This window comes from Gymnoscopelus braueri, assembly GCF_963280865.1.
Source record: "Gymnoscopelus braueri genome assembly, chromosome: 21".
Taxonomy (NCBI): Eukaryota; Metazoa; Chordata; class Actinopteri; order Myctophiformes; family Myctophidae; genus Gymnoscopelus; species Gymnoscopelus braueri.
In genome coordinates, this window is record NC_137623.1 from 49735404 (window position 1) to 49752903 (window position 17500).

Genomic DNA, 17500 nt, shown 5'->3' on the forward strand with positions numbered 1-17500 from the left:
AGAGAGCTGTGGAGACGACATGTGAGCACGCCCGCACGCACGCACGCACGCACGCACGCACGCACGCACGCACGCACGCACGCACGCACGCACGCACGCACGCACGCACGCACGCACGCACGCACGCACGCACGCACGCACGCACGCACGCACGCACGCACGCACGCACGCACGCACGCACGCACGCACGCACGCACGCACACACGCACGCACGCACACACGCACGCACACTGGACCTTCAGAAAGCTTTTGACACAGTAACGCATGGTCTTATTTAGACAGCAGAGAACAAAGGGTGGATATAAATAGCGCCATGTCCTCACCGCAACCACTAACATTTGGGAGTCCCTCAAGGGATCATCTTCGGTCCACTTCTCGTTTCACTATTATGTTAACTCTCTCATTGCCAAGCCCTGAGATATCCCGAGTTTTTTCTGAATGCCCTCAGTGCCAGAACGAGAAATCCCGAGTTTTTACTTAATGTTGTTTTATAGACGGCCACGGTCTGATCTTGAATCCGAAGGGAGCAGTAAAACTGTAGCACAAACGGATACGGAAATAATGGATTACTAACATTTGCGCTCCTGTCGACTCCATGTTTGTATTTTTTTTTTTTTTCGCCTGTATCTCTGTTCTTTTTTTTTGGTCAATTTTTCCGAGTAGACGCGTGTTTCCAACGGCCTGTAGCGAAGGGGACACTAGCTCCGGATGCAATGTCAGAGAGCAAGTCAGAGACTCCTGCTCCGGAAACACACAGTGAATCGATCGATAAATATGGATCTAAACGTATATGGACGACTTTAAAACTGTCAAAGAGTTAATTATATGAAGTCAGCCTGTGATTGCAATGTGTTTCTTTTTGCTGAAGACGCAACACTCCTGGTCTCTCACCAGGAGAAATCAGAGGTTGAAACATTCCTAAGTAAGGAACTTCAAAGGCACCCTGGTTTCAGAGTGGTATTAGGTGACTCTTAAGTTGCAGCTGAAGTTGCTTACTTATTGCGTATTAGACAAACTATCTGGAGGGAGCATGGCTCCAAAAGTATCTCAAATATCTACCCAAAACTAAAATCTTTAGCCAGGATATTCACATTCATTGACAAAAGTTCATTGAAAATGTCGGCAGTGGCACTCATCCAATGCCATTTTGATTACGCCTGCACATCCTGGTACAATAGCATCCCTGATTCCCTGTGATCCACAAATAAAGAAACTGCCGACCTCTCATCATAAATGAGTTGATCAACAATCTCCATCCCAGAAATCATGTCCTCCCGTCTCATTTCAGTAACTTCGGCTGTCTCCGAGTGGAAGTAAAAGTTTCATTTATCCAAATGTGCATGGTTCACTATGGTCTCTCAATCTGCTTTAATCCCATATCATCACTTCCATCGCATGTGTGACGGAACGGAAGCGTTTGAAAATTGTGAGTCAATAGTCTGTCTCGAGAGACTAATGGTTCACAGGATTGAAAACGATGTGGCTCCCAAATATGTATGCAATAAATTTTCATAGCTACTCCACCAGACGCTGCAACACAGATTTCATTCCATGCTGATTTAAAAGCACTATGGGAAAGGACTTTTTTTGTTTTTGTATTACGCAGCAGTCACGTGGATTTTTTTGTTTCTTTGCTATACATGAATGTATAGCAAACAGTATGTATATGTCACATTAACAAATAGGACCACAATGGAAATAAGCCTGCAGGCTTTTTTTGGTCATCTTTTTGACCAGATGTGTGTGATTAGATGTTTTGTAGATATTTTGTTGTCAATAAACAAATCAAATCAATTAATCAAGACAAGTGTGTGTGTGTGTGTGTGTGTGTGTGTGTGTGTGTGTGTGTGTGTGTGTGTGTGTGTGTGTGTGTGTGTGTGTGTGTGTGTGTGTGTGTGTGTGTGTGTGTGTGTGTGTGTGTGTGTGTGTGTGTGTGTGTGTGTGTATACACACATTTATCATCCAGGTGATGTCCACTCAAGAGGCATGCAGCTCGACGGAGGTATCCATCTATATATTTATCTGTCTGTCTGTTTGTCTCATGATATTCGCTGCAAATATTAATTCCTATAAGGATCACGTCATTCTAAGTTTAACCACATTTAACCATAGAGCACTCAATGCATACATGTTTACAAAAAATGCCTGTGTGTGTACTGTATGTATGTATGTACTGTACACATGTATGTATGTACAGTATGTATGTATGTATGATGTTATGTTATGTTATGTTATGTTATGTTATGTTATGTTATGTTATGTTATGTCCCTCCATGTGACCAGTGCTCTCGTTCCTAATATTTCCCAGATGCTGGTGATGTCAACCCCTGACACTCCTCCACACTACTCAGTAGCTCCGCCCACCCAGGACACAGCACTGGGATTGGACCATTACTGCATGCATCACTACTCCCTCAACCAATCAGGTTGGTCTGTGTTTTCAAGTCGACCCCCAAATATTTCAATTATTTCAAATACCAAATAGCGAATCTCTCTCCTCTCCTCTCCTCCAGACACAGTGTTTGAAGCAGACCATTGGGAGGAGAGCGGAGGTTCCATGTCGACTGCCTTCCGTTTCCTCATGAAACAGAGTTACATCTGTGCCTTGATCGCAATGATGGTGAATACACACACGCACGCACGCACAAGCACAAGCACAAGCACACATACACAAACTGTGATGGCCCTAAACAGTTCCCCAGCTGCTTCTAGTGACGCGTTGTCTTTAAATGGTCATTTCACGTCCAGTTACTTTCCACTGGTGGAAAGTAACTAATTGCATGTCTTCTCTCACCACATCCATAAACCTCCTCTTTGGCCTTCCTCTTCTCCTCATAACTGGCAGCTCCATCTTCATTATCCTTCTCCCAATGTACCCCTCATCCCTCCTCTGCACATGTCCAAACCATTGCAACCTCGCCTCTCTTGCTTTATCTCCAAATCTTCCAACCTGGGCTGATCCTCTAATGCAGTGGTGTTCAACCCTTTTCACATCAAGGTCCATTATTTATTCGGCATTTGAGCCACGGACCACCATTTGATGAGATTTAGTCCACAAATCCATGCTGTATTGATGTTGGTACCATAGGAGAGTCAACAGGCAAACGTTGATCAAAATAACAATTCTTGTACATTCTCTAATTGTGTAGATTCTTGTAAATTAAGTAATGCAAATGTTTAACAATAATTTTAACATAAAATACATTTTACAAAAACTCTTGAGAGCGTAACATGAATGGGTTTCATTTTACGCGTTTCATTTGAGAGCGTTATTTTTGAGAGAGTAAAATGCTCTCAAGAGTTAAAGATCTATAAGGGTCCATTTGGTTACCAACTCTCCATCATTTAGCGACCAAAGTTCTGGTGGTATTTTGGACAGTTGATCCCAAGTATATACACTCAATCACCTTCTCCTTGTCGTTTTGCAGGCGTGGTCCATCACATACGTGTCATGGCTGACATGCGTGTTGTTGTTGTGGTCGTGCGCACTCTGGATGCTCCGCGACAAGCGGCGGTACACCATGATGTCATCACCATGGCTGGTCGCCTACGGCAACCTGCTGCTCTTACTACAATACATCTACAGCTTCCCCACGGTCGATCCCATCCCTGGAATGTTCATCCGGAAGGACGTTCCCTTCAAAGAGCTGGCCTCCAAGGTACACAAATATTACTACACATCTACTACACAATGTCCCCTTTATGGAGCTGGCCTCAAAGGTATGCAACTATTGCTACACAACTACTACCCAAGTCCACAAGAACTACACGATTTGCTTCTGGGGGTCCCTGGAACTAAATATTTTACAAATGTTCACTTTAAAAAATATGTATTCCAAGATTTGCACACATTTTCACGATTTTTCTAAAATAGCAGATCTACAAGCTCATAGCGCGGCACTCGGTGCCGCGTTATGAGCTTGTATATCTGCTATTTTGGAATAGCCAAAGAAATCTTAAAATGACACAAATGATGCTTTCCCGGTCTTAAAGAGTTAATGTGAATGCAGTATCCCTGCTGTAGATTCTGTCATAGATTAAGTTCATCTGATTACAGTATTCTGTTATAGATTAAGTTCATCTGATTACAGTATTCTGTTATAGATTACGTTCATCTGATTACAGTATTCTGTTATAGATTACGTTCATCTGATTACAGTATTCTGTTATAGATTACGTTCATCTGATTACAGTATTCTGTTATAGATTAAGTTCATCTGATTACAGTATTCTGTTATAGATTACGTTCATCTGATTAAAGATATTTAAAATTTCCAGTCACTTGAATCGCTTCACTTTGGTCGCGTTGGTCAGCGAGCGTGAGTAAAAATGGTGTCTGGTCGCTTCAGTCACTTGTTCGTGCGTCACGAACAAGTGACTGAAGCGACGGGACACTATTTTTATGCGACTGCGGGAAAGATCACTGTCTCTTTATCGTACACACTGAACACACCTTTATAGATTAAGTTAATCTGATTACAGTATACTGTTATAGATTAAGGTAATCTGATTACAGTACTCCTGTTGCAGATCGTGTGTCTGTTGACGTTCTGGGCTCTGCTGCGTCAGAAGCTGACGGAGAAGAAAGAGAGACAGGCGGAGAGACAGACAGATGGACACCTGGCCACCATCACTGTTCACAGCGAAGGTAAAACACCTGTTTCCTGCTCACACTGACTGACTGTCCACAGTTGGTGTAGACATACCCTAGGTGGGGTTGGCGAAAGGGCATTTCGGTGTGGATTTTGCATGTTATCCCCGTGTCCCCTAGGGTAGGTACCCTCACAAAAAACATGCAGTAATCCTTGTCTCTATAGACAATTCCACAGACGCACTGCCTGTAGGCAATCATAATTGCGGTGTCAAGCGGCTGCCTCTCCGCCCCGCGACTTCGCAGTTATGATTGCCTACAGGCAGCGCGTCTGTGGATTCGTCTATACTGCCTCCTCCTGGTCTCAGTATAGAGACCAGGATAACTGCATGTTTTTTGTGAGGGTACCTCCTACCAGGGTTTCCGCTAGGCATTTTTGGGGCCGGTCACCATGGCCGGCAGGATTATATTTTACCGGCCAAAGAATAAATTTACCGGCCATATAATAATTAACGTCACATGCGTGTTTGCACTGCATACATGCACCCAACTGATTGGGCTCATTACACCTCGTTACGTTAGAGCTGCGCTTCTTTCCACTTTATCACAGATGCAACCTGTTCCTGTTTTTATAGATAACTAAATTATATGATCTACTATAGTCTATATCATGCAGAGATGTCGCTTGCCAAAAATGAAATGAATAAAGTGGGCATGAGTGAACTGCTGCGTGACGAATACCAAAACGCTCGCCCCAAAACACAGTCGCCCCGGGGAAAATCCGGCGGTATTCGCCTGGTATTCCTAAACATATCAGTAAACTATGCCTAACCCTAACCTTATTCCTAATCTTAACCTCAGTAAAACTATACCTAATCCTAAACCTATTTCTACCCTTATCCTCAGTAAAACAAATACAAGAATACAAGAACCGCTGGTCCGCCTGAAAAATGGGGGCGAGGGTGTTTTGGGGCGAGTCCTAATTACCCTGCGGGCTGTGGTTTCCCTGCGCAACACCGTCGCACGGTATAAACAAATTAATATATATTTGGGGCTTTACATCGATTCTCATTCAACCTTGATATGCAAAAGTAGGTTTTGTTTTGTTAACGTTAATTATATATGTCATGATATATGTGGCCTTGCGCGAGGTTGATTACTTGCCTCTATAGTTGCTTTCAGTTTCACCAACTTTCACCACTTTATCCATTGCAGACAGACAGTAACTGTGCTTGCATAATATCCACGGCCCACACGTGTTCGGGTCCCTTTATCGACAATTGGGTCCGGTTTGGTTCAGATTCACCTCGGAAAATCCCGGTTCTGTTTATCAACACCCGAGCGAGCCACCCTACTCAGCGCTGATCAGGAGGAGACACAGCTGTGTCTCTTAGCGGTGTTGTGGCGTATCAAAAATAGCAGACATACAAGCTCACAACGCGGCGCGTTGCGACGTGCTGTGAGCTTGTAGCTCTGATATTTTCAACGCGCGACACCATCGTACAATGAATAAGCTATTATATAACTGCAGCACGCAGCAGCCGAGCAGGCTGTCGGAATTAAACCACACAGTCAGAACATGATATAAACTTTAAATGATTATGATTGTAACGGTTGTAGCCAACTACTTTATGCAAATAATAATATTAATAATAGGCTTAAATGATAAAATAGCCTAATAACAGCATTTTCCCAACCGGCCACGGTGGCCGGTGGTGTTTATATTTACCGGCCAATTAAACATTTTACCGGTCAATGGCCGGTAAATACCGGCTAACGGAATCCCTGCCTCCTACCCTAGGGGACACGGGGAGAACATGCAAACTCCACACCGAAATGCCCTTTCGCCAACCCCACCTAGGTTATGGGCACTGATGATGCGGAGGAGAGCACACGCCCCCAGCACCCACAGCGTCCCCGGCGGGAATCAAACCCAGGACCTTCCAGCTGTGAGGCGACAGCGCTACCGACTGCGCCACCGTGCCCCCAAACTGGGGATCCTTGAAATGATTAAAGGAGTTGTTCACCCGATCGTTTAGGCTACTCACCCCTTGGTGTCTTGAAAACAAGGAGAATTTTTGTGTCCTTTTAAGGTGAATGAAGAATCCAAAACAAGACTCAAAGTAAATGGAGGCTGAGATTGACAGCAGCAAAACTATAAAGAATCTGGTTATAAACTCCAAAACAACGCTCAAAAACTTTTCATAGCCCCTGGTGGGCTATAGGAAGTTGAAATTAACAAATCTGCCTACCGATGATGTAAAAAAAGAAAGAAAAGAAAACATTAATAAATAGACTGTGTTGTGTTTTCTCCTTCAGATCACCTCCAAAAAGGGGAGGTGAGCTCCCAGGAGGAGGTTCTACCGGGAGGAGCGGCGCTAGGAGTGCACGGGATGGAGGAGCTGGTTGCCGTGGTGACCAGGATGTTTGTGAAGTACTGGATCTACGTGTGTGGAACCATGTTTTTCTTTGTCAGCTTTGAAGGACGAATCGTCATGTACAAAATTATTTACATGGTCATGTTCCTGGGATGTACTGCACTATACCAGGTATTATTAATATTACTACTTCTGTTTCTACTACTACTACTATTTGACCTACTGTGTATAAAGGATTCCATAGAACATATCCTGTAACCTGCGACTGTGTTGCTTACGTTAATGTGATTAATGTGACGGTGATGTACACTGTAATGCAACTACAGTATAAGGTCAGTCTTATGCTGGAGCTTGCCTGAGCATAGCGACACTAACAGTCCATTGCTGGGGTGATGTTTGACCTTATCATCGCAAACAGTCCATTGCTGCATGGGGTGATGTTTGACCGTAGCATCACAAGCAGTCCATCATCGCAAACAGTCCATTGCTGGGGTGATGTTTGACCTTAGCATCGCAAACAGTCCATTGCTGCATGGGGTGATGTTTGACCTTAGCATCGCAAACAGTCCATTGCTGCATGGGGTGATGTTTGACCTTAGCATCGCAAACAGTCCATTGCTGCATGGGGTGATGTTTGACCTTAGCATCGCAAACAGTCCATTGCTGCTGTGATTTTTGAGCGGAGTAGCACAAGCAGTCCATTGCTGGGGTGATATTTGTTCTTCAGAATCCTTTTAGCTCTGCTCAAACACCTGACAGTGGATGAGTTCTTCAGGGAGGTGTTTGAGCAGAGCTTAAACAGAGCCTGTAGCATGCATCATTCACATGTAGTCTGTATTTTTTAAATGGTGTATCGTGTATGTCATTGTGTTTCTCTGCAGTTAAACTATCAGCGTTGGCGCAGTATGTTGAGGTATTTCTGGGTCGCCGTGGTAACATACTCCATGTTTGTCCTGATCCTGGTTTACACATTCCAGTTCCCCAACTCCCCTTCTACCTGGAGCTATTACACTGCACTGTCCACACACAAGTATGTCTGTCTGTCTGTCTGTCTGTCTGTCTGTCTGTCTGTCTGTCTGTCTGTCTGTCTGTCTGTCTGTCTGTCTGTCTGTCTGTCTGTCTGTCTGTCTGTAAACAATGAATGTAATGCAATGTTACAGCCAGTCCATGGTTTGCATGGCTAGGGTCTGTGATGATAGTTTCTGTGAGGAGCCCCCACCGGGAGGACGTAGAGCCTTCGTCCTAAAGGGACACAGGTAGACGGACAGATACAGAGATCTCCATATATGGGCACAAAAGGGACACAGACAGACATGGTACAACAGGTACTCTGAATAAGCCCCCGACACTATGACTCAGACATATCGGTTCGGAACTTGCCGCATAGCGGCCCAAACCTCTAGTAACTACAAATTAACGTAATTCAGAACTTCTAATGGGCGGTCTAAGAACATTTTCTCAGAACTCGTGCACCTTCAGATGTCCTCCTGACTCTCTGAATAGTTCGGAAAGCCTTTCGGAGCCAGACATTTTTTTCCGACATCGGAAGGAGCATGTATTGGCCTTTAGAGCAGTCAGTTGGGTCAGAGGGGTGACCTCTGACCACCTGGGTTCTGTGATCAATTGAGCTGATAGTTGTTAAAAATGTATTGATATCTGTAACCATACAACTAAAGGCCTGTCTGTCTGTCTGTCTGTCTGTCTGTCTGTCTGTCTGTCTGTCTGTCTGTCTGTCTGTCTGTCTGTCTGTCTGTCTGTCTGTCTGTCTGTCTGTCTGTCTGTCTGTCTGTCTGTCTGTCTGTCTGTCTCTTCAGGTTAGAGGATCTTGGTTTGGAGAAGTTTTTAGTACCTGTTCTGTTCACCAGAATATTTCTCCCTGCTGCATTCCTATTGGTCAGTACACACGCACGCACGCATGCACACAACCTCTTTTCCCACGTTTTTCAAATCTTTTTTTTTAAATAGTATGTGTGTGTTTGTACACACTATAGGTGTGTATTCTACATCTTCATTACTTCCACCAGCCGTTTCTTGACCTGACAGACCTGAAGACTGTGGTGGACACACACAACAGTACCGTTACCAGGTAACACACGCACACACACACACGCACGCGCACACAGTGAATTTGGCAGACCTATCGCTATTGACACAAATATAAACATAAAACGTTCAGCTCTTTAGAAGCTAATATATAAGGTTAAATGTAAATGATAGTTGAAGGTTCTGAAAGCAATTTTTTAATGCCTAAAGGAGCACTTCACCCATTTTGAGCCTTAATCTAATTGGTCCTCACTAATGCTCATTATAAGATGGTACCATTCATGTCTACTTACTCTGCATCTCATTGGTGGGCTGTGGACAGTTCAGAAACCTGACTCCAAGTTAATAGAAACTACAGCCTTTAAGTTACTGAAATAGAAGCTATTGTTCTTGCATTAATACAAAATAATAATGAAGTTTGAAATGATCAAACCCGCCTACCGATGATGTCACTGGTAGGCAGGTATCTGAGCTGTCCACAGCCCTCCTCTGAGACACAGAGTGAGGAGACATACATCTCTCTCTCTCTCTCTAGGCTGGTTCATTTGGAGGGGAGTCTAGCTGATCTGTCATTGGTCAAACCTCCCCGTCCGGAGGAGGAGAAGGAGGAGGAGTTAAAGAGCGGAGGAGGAGATGAGAGAAGGACAGAAGGAGAGATGGAGAGAGAGGAGAAGGAGAGAGAGGAGAAGGAGAGAGAGGAGGAGAAGTGGAGAGATGACGATGAGGAAGAGGATGAGGACTCCTGCATGTTTGGCCGGGAAACCCTGTCTGATCAGATCCTAGGTCATTCATTCATTGCATTTATCAAGGCCAATATCCATTATTATAGCCATTATATTATTATGTTGGAGAACAGGAAGGCTGGTATCAACCAGTTTCTCTTTCTAAAAGATACATTTTGTCATCTCAAATTTGTTTAGTTTTAGTCTAGTTTTAGTTGACTAAATATCATAATATCATGCCATGATGGCATCGTAATACATGATATACGTATACTTAGCTGAATGCCGAAAACAACAAATCTACAAGCTGTGAGCTTGTAGATTGGCTGTTTTTGGAGCGCTACGCCTAGCATAACAGGTCTTGTCTTAGTTCTACTGGATCTCTTCTCCAGCAGTACCTCCCTAACATTTTAGTCTAGTTTTTATTAAGTTTTCGTCAGTGAAAATAGGTAGTCCACGAACATGTTTTAATATCCTTAATTAAATACTTCTATTCCTTTAATCTCTTCGTCCAGACCTGCGTTCCTCGTGGAGGCTGGTGTTGGATCGTTTGTCAGACTTATTCCTGCGTCTCGTCATGTCTGTCCAGAAGCTGCAGCGCCTCGCCTGGTGGCTCCTGGAACTGCACATCATAAAGCTCATCTCTATTTACATCATGTGGCTGTCTGTCAGAGAGGTACAGACAGACAGACAGACGTGTGTGTGTGTGTGTGTGTGTGTGTGTGTGTGTGTGTGTGTGTGTGTGTGTGTGTGTGTGTGTGTGTGTGTGTGTGTGTGTGTGTGTGTGTGTGCGTTACAGGTGTGTGTAACAGTTAAGCTGTGTGTGTGTACGTTAAACTGTTTGCGTGTGTGTTACAAGTGTGTGCTAAACTGTGTGTGTTACAGGTGTGTGTATTAAACTGTGTGTTCGTGGGGTGCTGGGCCGTAGCGTTGCCGTGCAGGGCGTGGCGCCCCCTAGCGTCCAGTGTGTGCACTGTGTGGACGTGTGTGTTGGCGGTGTTTAAAATGATCTACCAGCTCAACTCCATCCAACCGGGAAACTACGCCACCAACTGTTCACTGGTGAGATTCACATGAATATGTAATCAACATGTATGTTAATGACATGTTTACAGTCACATTTTAATATATTTTAATATAACATTTCAAAACAAGAATCCATCATTGAATCAATATATTGGTCTGTCTGTCTGTCTGTCTGTCTGTCTGTCTGTAGCCAGTTAACTCCAGTTCAGAATTGGGTGGGTCTGTTTTATATTCTGGTCCGGTTGACCCCGCCCAGTGGGTGGGGCTTCGCAAGACTGATGGAAAACTGCTGGATTACCTCAGGGTAACACACACACACACACACACACACACACACACACACACACACACACACACACACACACACACACACACACACACACACACACACACACATTAGCATTGCACTAATGTATTTGTACAGTACAACCTGATGATGTTAGCACTGTTAGCCTGTCGTACAGTAATGAATGGTGGTGTTAGCATTGTGCTCATGTGTTTGTACAGTACAACCTGATGATGTTAGCGCTGCTAGCCTTTGAGGTGACAATCTACAGACACCAGGAACTGTACCGTCTCCGTGGCAACATACCTCCCCCCGCCACCAGAACGCTGTTCTGTGACATCACCCGGCAACACCTTGACGACGGGTTTCTAAACTGTGCCAAATACTTTGCCAACTACTTTTTTTACAAGTTTGGTCTGGAGGTGAGCGTGCACGCACGCACACATGCACACACGCACTCACACTGTCACACACACACACACACACACACACACACACACACACACACACACACACACACACACACACACACACACACACACACACACACACACACACACACACACACACACACGGCATGATTGCTGCCTTACAGATGTGAGTCAGGGAAATAAGGAACCTCATGCAACATAGGCGTTAAGTGTTTTATGAGTGGAGGAGCGCTTTGGATATCATGTCCAGAACGCTGGCATTGAGTGACGCCCGCAATGTTCAAACCTATCAACCACTGCTATGTAGTGTCATCTGCGTTAGTAGCTCAAATATCCTAGCTGAAACAACGGCAAACATGGACTTCTCATGGTTGTGGTGATGATTCAATGTCAGGTCGTAAATGATCAGGGTTGTGAAACAGTTTTTTTTTGAGGATCAAACCTGACATTGATGAGCGGCGCTGCTCTCCAAAAGTTGGGACTATTTTCTGTTTGAAGTGCCCAGGGCGCTCGGCCCCAAAAAAAAACGCTGGTCGCTAACAGGGTTGATTTTGACAGCAATTTTTAATTTAGTTTTAGTCATAGTCTTTTGAATAAAATTTCATTTAGTTTTAGTCATATTTTAGTCATCTGAAAAGTTTTAGTTTTAGTCTAGTTTTAGTATACTAAATATCATGACATTATAGTCGACTAAATCTACAGTTGATTTAGTGGACAAAAAAATATTTTGGCGTCGTAATGGCTGATTTTACACTTGGTTGCATGCTGAGAATAGCCGATCTACAAGCTCACAGCAAATATATACAAATATATTTAGTCATTGTTTTAGTCATCGTAGCTTAGTTTTTATATAGTTGAAAAAAGGTAGTCGATGAAAAATTTTCGTCATAGTTTTAGTTGACAAAATCAACACTGGTCGCCAAAAGCGCAAGGCTCAGTGAACGCTGGGAAGAGAAGCACACATGGCAGAACGTCTTTACCACAGAAATGCATGACAGAAAGGTGCCGGCAGCTCAAATGTATTGACAGTGTTTTTTGTGTGTACTGAATGTGTGTTTTTCTGTTCTAGACTTGTTTCCTCCTAGCGGTGAATGTGATAGGTCAGCGGATGGATCTGTTTGCCGTCGGCCACGCCTTTGGCCTCATCGCAGTCCTATCACGACGCTACAGGAAGCGCGTTGCCCTTATATGGCCCAAATACTGCTACTTCCTGTCAGGAGTGTTGTGTTTCCAGTATGTGCTCTGTGTGGGACTGCCTCCCGCCAGCTGTGCAGGTACACACGCACGCACGCACACGCACACGCACACGCACACACATACACACACACACACACACACACACACACACACACACACACACACACACACACATTTATTGATGCAAGACGTAGTGTCAGATACATGATCTTTTATTCAGCCCAACACGTTTCGGCCATCAGCCGGCCATCTTCTCTGAGGAAGGTTGATTGTCCTACATTCTAGGAGAATCATTGTCTACATAGCATTTTTACCTTTCTACTCTTCTAGGACCTAGAAGAGTAGTAATGTAATTAGAAACAATATGTTCTTTATTATGCCTTTATTTGATATTATTCCCACTTACTTGCTGGGACATTATGGCATATTAGAACATAATTATACTGCATATTGTAGACAATCCACCTTCCTTCTATTGTCATGGCAGCTGAATGCATATTCATATATATATTAGTAATGTATATAATAGTATAGTTGTATTATACAACTATACTATTAGGCTTTCAATAGAAATGTTCTTTATTTATTATGTATTATTATTTCCACTTACTTGCTGGGACATTATAGCACATTAGAAGAGAATTGCCCAACTGTTAATTAGGCTGCAACCGTAAAATGCTATGCAGACGATCACTGTTATATTGAAACACTTCAACAAGATATAATTCAACTGTACTGAATTTGTGTGTGTGCGTGTGCGTGTGCGTGTGCGTGTGCGTGTGCGTGTGTGTGTGTGTGTGTGTGTGTGCGTGTGTGTGTGTTTATAGAGTATCCATGGAGACGTTCAGGGTGGGATTCTAATGTGATTAAATGGTTGTTCCTCCCGGATCACCTGACACCTCCAAATGCTCTGTTCCTGCTCTGTAAGAACTATAATAATAATAATAATAATAATAATAATAATAATAATAATTTAGCCATTAACACATTGGGTGCCAGAGGTTTATTAAAATATTATACGTTGAGTGCCAGCATTTCTTCCATCCACTTGCGTTATACATTTCGTGCTGTGAGAAGCCCCGACGCGGAAATGCATGTAAACAAAGCGTGCGTGCGAGACGGCGGAGGGTCCCGACTAACGCCTGGAACAATAATATTTCCAACGCGACCCTCCATTGCAGCGTGATCGCCGATCGAAAACGGCTCGTTTCCACCACATTAAAAAGAAATGGAGATATTAAGCTTTTAATCAAGGAGATAACATTGAAAACGCCGACCGGAAGGATTTTTGACATGGAGCCACATCCAGCTTCTTCTTCTCAGAAACTGCTTGGGTGATGTCAAAGTTTCGTTTTAGCGCCCCACGTGGCCCACATGTATAAAAATAGAATTGGGTCAAAAACGGTCCGGACCGTTTTCGGCACTTCTCGTTTGGACCCTCAAAAACGGTCCGGACCGTTTTTGGCATTCAATGTGTTAAGACCGGGAACGCATCTTTGTAATTTTAAGATTTCTTTGGGCTATTCAAAAATAGTAGATATACAATGGGATGGGATATATGTTTTAAAATGAACATTTTTAACTCTGTGCTTTTGGGGGGTTGTGGGGGTTGTATATCTGCTATTTTTGAATATCCAAAGAAATCAAAAAATGGCACAGATTCTTTCCCGGTCTAAATGGGTTAATAACATAATAACAACAACAATAATAATCACATATTTATTTGTATTCCAGATGACTTTGTGTTGCTGCTAGCGGCCTCCTTACAACTCCAGGTGTTCGAGGAGGAACAGGAGTTGTCGGTTCGACTCCTGGCGGGAGACAACAATGAGTTGCATAAAGATGATGGACCGGCCTGCGAGCCAATCAGCCAGCTCCATTTAGACCACGCCCCTGACTTCATACGCTGCCGGTCTGTCTGCCTGTCTGTCTGTCTGTCTGTCTGTCTGTCTGTCTGTCTGTCTGTCTGTCTGTCTACCTTTGATTAATGCCTTTCCACGTTGATTCAAGAAATAATGGCCACAGTAAAAAATGTGTGTGTGTGTGTGTGTGTGTGTGTGTGTGTGTGTGTGTGTGTGTGTGTGTGTGTGTGTGTGTGTGTGTGTGTGTGTGTGTGTGTGTGTGTGTGTGTGTGTGTGTGTGTGTGTGTGTGTGTGTGTGTGTGTGTGTGTGTTTTACAGGTCCTATCTGGACATGATGAAGGTTTTTGTGTTCAGTTACCTCTTCTGGTTCGTTCTCACCATCATCTTCGTCACTGGAACCACCAGGTACACACACACACACACACACACACACACACACACACACACACACACACACACACACACAAAAGTCCTCTCTTGTATTCCTTCCGGCACCACTGAACGGTAACTGTTGCTATATCAATTGCCCCTGAAAGTGGTCACAGAAATATCGTCCTCCACTGTCTACCGCATCCATGTTCTAGGGTTGTAGTACTCGAGACCGGTCTCGGTCTCGAGACCGCTTTTTGATTTACTCGGTCTTGTCTCGGTCTCGCCCATAATTTGACTCGGTCTTGTCTCGGTCTCGCCCATAATTTCACTCGGTCTTGACTCGGACTCGGACTAAGGGACTCGGGACTCTGCCCCCACCGAGTCCACTCGAGTCCAAGACCAAGTCACTACAATGCAATGAAATAATTTTATTATACCCATATTATGAGGAGCCTACATTAACATTCTAAGAGAGCTGTCTGGCGCTTATGGACAGCTGTCTTGGAGCGCATCATCTCGTGGTTGACAGCGCAGCAGCAGCAGCAGAACACACTCTGCCATGTCCCTCTAGTAGTTTATATTATTTTAAAATTATTTCCACTAACAGCGCAAGCTTTCCAGGTGTTTATTTATTTATTTATTGTGTGTTCACTGTGTAGCCTGTGGTTGTTTTAATAAACGAGATTCTCTAAAGATGATTAGAGACGGCTTTCAGTAAGGTTTCCTTGCGCACATTATTGATTACCAGTGGCTGACAGCGCGTGTGCGCATCTAATCACAAAACCTGAGGCTTGATCAACAGAAAAATATAGATTAATACATTTGACAAAATACAGCAAAATCCCAAAATTATTAGTCTTAATATCCAGTAAGCAATAGAAATGAACTGCAAACAAATTCAAAGTTATAGGCTATCAATATCACACAAAAGTAGAGAGAAGCTGTGATCTCACCTCACAAACAAATGGACAATGTTTAAGTTCATTGCCTTCACCTGTTGTTCTGCTGTGCGCAACAGGGCATATCTCCACCAGGCCAGGTTTACCTACCCAGGCCATGAAATTCATAGGCAGTCATCGTAGCCAATTAGAATGAAATATGCTAAAACTGACTCATGTACTGATACAGAACCGTCGCTGTTGGGTGGAAACCTTGTATGTTCCTTTTTTTAATTATTATTTAAAAACTGGTGAAAATAGCCAATCTACAAGCTTCAATTATTAATAATTAAGAAATATTATATTTTAAATAGTGCAAAATCAACTAAAGTCATTGTTAGTGCAAGTTCAATCACATTTAATTTGAATGAAAATAATTTGTGGGGAAAATACATAAAATCTGTGAATCTAATGTGATTCATATGACCCCTACTTCAGTCAGTGAAGTCCAGGGCTGAATGTGACAAATATTGAGACCAATATAACTTAGTACAAATATTGGTCATTTGCCAATATGGGTTATATTACACAGATAGTTATACTATTCTTGTACTATATTAAAATAAAATCATCCTTAACCTTCAAATTAAATTCATTATGTCCGTGGACATGTCCTAGAAAATGACAAAAGGCCAAGTGGCCTTGCCCCTGGCCTAAAATGATGAAATTCCAGGCCTGGTCACAATGCGTCATGGGACGCATTGTGAGCTTGTAGATCTGCTTTTAAAAAAATATATATATATATAACTACTGTAGCCTGTTATTATGACGTTTACATATTTTAAAACTGAAGATGCAAACGCATATTGAATGACAGTGCGTTTAAATCGAATGTCTCACCAGTGTTTGAAACACTGATTCATTGCTGGGGTGTGAGACTTGGTTGGTCAATAACTTTACCATTCACATGTAATTCAGTCATTAAAGTAGCACATATCGATGTGCTATGTAATGATGGCTCCTTGTCATTAAAGGGGAGTAGTTTTCATTGTTCTGTCTGTAAGGAACATTAATGTGTAATGATGATAATGGCTCATTGGTCAATTTGGTCATTGTTGTTTGGTCTAGGTTTACCATTGAGATGTAATTAATTCAGTAAAAATAACTAAATAGCTAATTGCTCTGCCATTCATTAAAAGATGCAAAGAATGTTTTAAATGTCAAAATAAAAACAAAACAAAACTAGAAAAAGTGCTCCTCGGAGCACAGGTCTCCGCCAGGTCAGGTAGGTTATTGTTGCTTCCTGGTGGCACTATAACAGGCCAATGTGAAAAGGGCGGCATTTCTTCCTCTCTAGTGGGAATGTGTGTGGAAAATTTCACGGAAATCGCATGCTGCGTTCATGATTTGAGGCATTTTGTTCCAAACTGATCTATCCTGCAAACTTTGGAAGCTAATGTTAGCAAATTAGGATGCAATATGAAATATCGGACACATCCGCCTTGATCACATGACTATAGAGATACTGTGTACTGATTTGCGTGATTTTTGGATAGAATCTGAAGGAGTAATAGCAACAAATTTGTTTTACAAAAGTCAGCCTCCTGGTGGCGCTACAGGCAGATGTGAAAAATGCAGGGCAAGGGTTTTTCCTTGGCCTCTAGGGAGTGTGCAAAGTTTCCTGTGGCCTGTCATAGCGCCACCATGAGGCTGA

At 43.1% G+C, this 17500-nt stretch overlaps 1 protein-coding gene across 1 annotated transcript in view; it reads left to right on the forward strand.

Moving 5' to 3' along the window:
* Nucleotides 1-17500, forward strand: part of LOC308077035 (piezo-type mechanosensitive ion channel component 2-like) — a 61083-nt gene that overhangs the window by 21672 nt on the left and 21911 nt on the right. The window contains exons 10-28 of the mRNA XM_080417562.1: nucleotides 1-21; nucleotides 1967-2002; nucleotides 2309-2426; nucleotides 2514-2620; nucleotides 3429-3659; nucleotides 4531-4648; nucleotides 6911-7140; nucleotides 7851-7999; nucleotides 8784-8862; nucleotides 8961-9055; nucleotides 9548-9795; nucleotides 10250-10410; nucleotides 10620-10796; nucleotides 10951-11064; nucleotides 11268-11468; nucleotides 12547-12751; nucleotides 13502-13597; nucleotides 14409-14586; nucleotides 14855-14941. The exon at nucleotides 1-21 is cut by the window's left edge and continues 111 nt beyond it. Of these exons, the coding sequence (XP_080273688.1) occupies nucleotides 1-21; nucleotides 1967-2002; nucleotides 2309-2426; nucleotides 2514-2620; nucleotides 3429-3659; nucleotides 4531-4648; nucleotides 6911-7140; nucleotides 7851-7999; nucleotides 8784-8862; nucleotides 8961-9055; nucleotides 9548-9795; nucleotides 10250-10410; nucleotides 10620-10796; nucleotides 10951-11064; nucleotides 11268-11468; nucleotides 12547-12751; nucleotides 13502-13597; nucleotides 14409-14586; nucleotides 14855-14941 (2651 nt within the window). The remainder of the gene's footprint in view (nucleotides 22-1966; nucleotides 2003-2308; nucleotides 2427-2513; nucleotides 2621-3428; nucleotides 3660-4530; nucleotides 4649-6910; nucleotides 7141-7850; nucleotides 8000-8783; nucleotides 8863-8960; nucleotides 9056-9547; nucleotides 9796-10249; nucleotides 10411-10619; nucleotides 10797-10950; nucleotides 11065-11267; nucleotides 11469-12546; nucleotides 12752-13501; nucleotides 13598-14408; nucleotides 14587-14854; nucleotides 14942-17500) is intronic.